Source organism: Phragmites australis, chromosome 8 (genome assembly GCF_958298935.1).
Source record: "Phragmites australis chromosome 8, lpPhrAust1.1, whole genome shotgun sequence".
Classification (NCBI taxonomy): Eukaryota; Viridiplantae; Streptophyta; class Magnoliopsida; order Poales; family Poaceae; genus Phragmites; species Phragmites australis.
This window is the reverse complement of record NC_084928.1, coordinates 24,590,453-24,594,641: the sequence shown is the minus strand read 5'-3', so window position 1 is coordinate 24,594,641 and position 4,189 is coordinate 24,590,453. Positions and strand designations below refer to the sequence as shown.

The window sequence follows — 4,189 nt, the reverse complement described above, 5'->3', positions numbered from 1 at the left end:
CGGTATGCATAACTTTTAAAACTTTGACTGTTAATAGCTTCTAGAATATTTAATTTAAAAATATAAAAATTATATGCATGGATTTGTCTAGAAAAATACTCTCATAATATTATATTTTTATTAGGTATTATAACTATATCTAATAGAAAATAATAGTCAAAGTTACATACCAAAAACTGTAAAAAATCAAAAGTGATAAGTATTTATAACCGGGAGGAGTATACAAGGAGTGCCAAAGCTACCAGTAGCTAGCATGGTACGCACTTCCTCCATTTCAAATTGTAAGCCCTTGTTTGACTCGGTGCAGTCTTCCAAACTATATTTTGATCTAGTCAAACTTTTAAAACTTTGACCATCAATAGCTTCCAAAATATTTAGTTTGAAAACATAAAAATCACAATACTGTACCATTATTGGTATCATATTTAAAAGTATTTAAATATTTACCAATATTTAGTTTGGAAACATAAAAATCACAATATTTAAAAGTTTGAATCTTGAAATACATGAACGCATTAAAAAACAAATGGAGGGATAAGGTTTTTAAAACACACAATTACAGGTTTAATAAATATACTTTTGGTAACTATTAGTGGAATCTACAGAAATTTAGCTATCGACATGAGTATTATAACTTTATACTGAATCAAGGGTCAACATTGAAACGATACATTGCTACATGTATTTCTTGGTATGGAACTCAAACTACATTGCCATGATTTCTTTTATGACCAGAACGGGCGCGAGGGCGTGGTCGATCAGAAATATCGGATGATCATCTAGAACTAGATGATGCTTTGAAGGTCGACTTCCGTGGTCCTCCTCAAGTCCAAGGTCTGTATCTTTCTCTACTCAGATGTGTATCTGCAGACCATGGGCCTTTAAAGTCTTATTTACTTTACTTTTGAAATGTGGTACTCCCTCAGTCTAAGTATACAAGGCATAATGTCTTAATTCGGTCTATTTTTCAAAATTAAACTTTGATCAATGTTTTACATAATATATCATTTACAGTTAAAAACAATATACTGTAGAAGCACTTAGAAATATGAATCTAGCTATAAAAGTCGTTTAAACTACCTCCTTTGTTTTTTGTTTTATGTCCTAGAATCATTGTCCTCAAACATTCAACTGCTTGACCTTTAATATGTTTAAAATTACAATATTGGCTACATGAACTTATTGTATCGCTAGAGACTAGCTTGTGTTTAGAAATGCTTTCGAAATAACATATTTTTATTACTACATAATTATAAAAGTTTTCACATATAGCGGCCACTACTAAAAAAGGGTTATCCCTGCCCCCTTGACTGCCAATTCAATAATAACCGGTAATGATAATATATCACTATCAGTTTGTAAGCTCAAGGCGCACATAAAAAGCCGAGATAGCAAGAACTGACAATGATAGTGATTATGATTGCCAGTTCGTATTATAAACCGGTAGTGATATTAGTTCATTAAAAAAATGTGCCTTTAATAACTGGCAAAGATAATAGCTATCACTGTCAGTTGTATTTAAGAATCGGCAGTGATATCCAAAAATCCGTACATCTTCACACGCCCGTCTGCTTGGCTTCTCCCGAGCACCTTTAAATATTTCACACTCGATCGCTCTCTCGCGCTCATGCTTTCTCCCTCCACCGTCGCTGCTTCTGCTGCTGCCGCGAAGCGATGGATCCGCCTCGTTCGCCGAGGAGGAGGAGACCCCGCTGGCACAATCGTCGGACGAGGCAGAGACCTTGGACTCCGACGACTCGGCGGGGTCCCCCTCTAATGATGAGGTGTGGGACTTTTTCCTCGATGAACCAAAGGTAAAGAAATCCTGGTCGAGCTCGAATGAGTAGGAGGAAGATGAGGCCGGGGAGGAGGAGGTCGGCGACGATGATGGGGCTGGCAATGACGGAGGTGAAGGAGACGGATACAACTCCAAGGACGAGGATGATAAGGACGGCGATGATGAGGACGATGACGAGGAGGAGGAGGACAACAACGATGATGAGGACGATGACGAGGAGGAGGAGGACAACAACGATGATGACAACTACCTCTGCGTCATCGTGGCCGATGACCGGTAGTCACGTTAAGGGTTTTTTGTGCACGGTCGTGCATGACTTTTTATTTTTGGTGACAGTAATATATTTAGTCAGTTAATTATAGATTAGTGTGATATAAACCCTAATATTATGGAGTTAGTAATATAAAGCTCGATTAAATTATTAGCTAACTGCTCAAATTTTTATTTTTATTTTGTTTTGAATTGAATATCATTGCTGATCCATAGCTGGAACTGGCAATAATAAGTATACAAATCGACAGAATAAGCTCAAGAATCGACAGTGATAGTTTATATCACTATCGGTTCGTTACATGAAAGCCGACAGTGATTGGATTATCATTGTCGGTTCAAAAACTGGCAGTGAACCCGCAGTGGTAACATTTTCTGTAGTTGTGGGCTAATATGAAAAAAAGTTAAATAAATCTAAATAAAAAGAATTTAGGGAGTAATAGTAATTTCTTTTCGCTTCCCTTCGCTTAGCCGACCAACATGTTTCGGAGGACTACGTGAAGCGCGCGGAGGAGAAGATGAATGGTGTGGCTGTTCCGAAATACGGTGGCTCCGAGTCTGAACAGCCGCCGACCATCTACACGGTCCCCTCGGAGCTGAGATCGGCCAACGTGGAAGCCTACCTCCCTGTCGCCGTCGAGATCGGCCTCGTCCACCAACGGTGGGCCAACCCGGACTTCGAACTCCTTCAGGACTACAAGTGGTGCTGCGTGCGCAGGCTCATCAGCAGGCACCACCTTCTCCAGGAGTCATCCCGGACACGGACGCTCCTGCGCCGGTGCCTGGCCGCCTTGAAAAGCCTGGAGCCGCGCATCTGGGCGTCCTACCCGCGGAACGTCAATAGGCAGGACCGGGACCTAGTGCACACCATGCTGCTGGATGGATGCTTCATCCTCCACCGCCTGCTCAAGTACGCGCGCATCGCTAGAAGAGAAGCTGCTTCTTCTGCTTCAGCGTCGGCCACCGCCGAAGGTGGAAACGATGACGACGAGGGGGACGACGACTGCTCGCAAGTGTTCGGGAGGTGCTGGGTCTGGGGGTTCGTCACGCGTGACCTGTTGTTGCTCGAGAACCAGATCCCTTTCTTCGTCGTGGAGAAGCTGTTCGAGCAGCTCCGAACGGACCCTAACGAGACCAGCGAGGTCCTCGTGGCCGGTGCACTACGTCTCTTCCGCTCGCTCCGGCCGCAAAATCTGCACGCCTCGCCAATCACCTGCGTCAACGTGCACCACCTCCTGCACCTCTTCTACCTCTCCGTTGGGAAGCCAGCCCCGGCCCCGGCTCCGGCATTTGACCTGCACCAACACGTCCAGCCGCCATCGGAGTTTACGCAGTGGGTGCCGTGTGCCAGGGAGCTGGAGGAGGCCGGCGTCAAGTTTCGCGCGAGGCAGGACGCGACGAGCTTCCTCGACATGGAATTCCACGGGGGCGTCCTGGAGATCCCGATGCTACAGCTGTACGACTACAGTGAACCCCTACTCCGCAACCTGATCGCCTTCGAGCAGACCTACCCGTTCACGCCGGGCAACGTCACCGCCTACGCCATCTTCATGGACTGCCTCGTGGCCTCGCCGGAGGACATGAGGCTGCTGCAACTCAGCGGCGTGCTGGTGAACCAGATGAACAGCGAGCGGGACCGGGAGGCGGCGAGGTTCTTCGGCCGCCTGTGCCACGAGACCTACCTGGCCGCGGACCGCAACTACCTCGCCGGCGTGATCACGGAGTTGAACAAGTACCAACGGGCAAGGTGGCCCCGGTGGCGCGCGGCCCTGGTGCGCAACTACTTCAGCAACCCGTGGGTGACCACGTCGGTGGCCGCCGCCGTGGTCTTGCTCGTCCTCACCACACTGCAGAGTTTCTTTGCTGCGTATGCATACTTCAAGCCACCCAAGCAGCAGTAAACGGGAGGAAATGGGCGGTATTATATTTCCCTCCCGATCAGATTAATAATCCGTTCACTGTCGTGTGGTCTTCCTCTGACTGTTGCAAATACATTGTGTCGTATATGGTATCGTTGGCTCTTAAGTCTTACCATTGGTAAAAAAGAAACTAGGCCAGGGCCAAGCGATCCAGCAAAAAAGAAAGAAGAGTTTAAGTGTTAGGGTGATATTAAATAAACGA

General features: G+C 46.0%; 1 protein-coding gene across 1 annotated transcript; it reads left to right on the top strand.

The window, feature by feature from the left end:
* The first annotated feature begins 2,561 nt into the window (after positions 1 to 2,561).
* Positions 2,562 to 3,969, top strand: LOC133927676 (UPF0481 protein At3g47200-like). Its single transcript, XM_062374111.1, has one exon. It carries the CDS (start codon positions 2,587 to 2,589, stop codon positions 3,967 to 3,969), a length of 1,383 nt encoding a protein of 460 aa, XP_062230095.1. The 5' UTR covers positions 2,562 to 2,586.
* Positions 3,970 to 4,189: the final 220 nt, after the last annotated feature.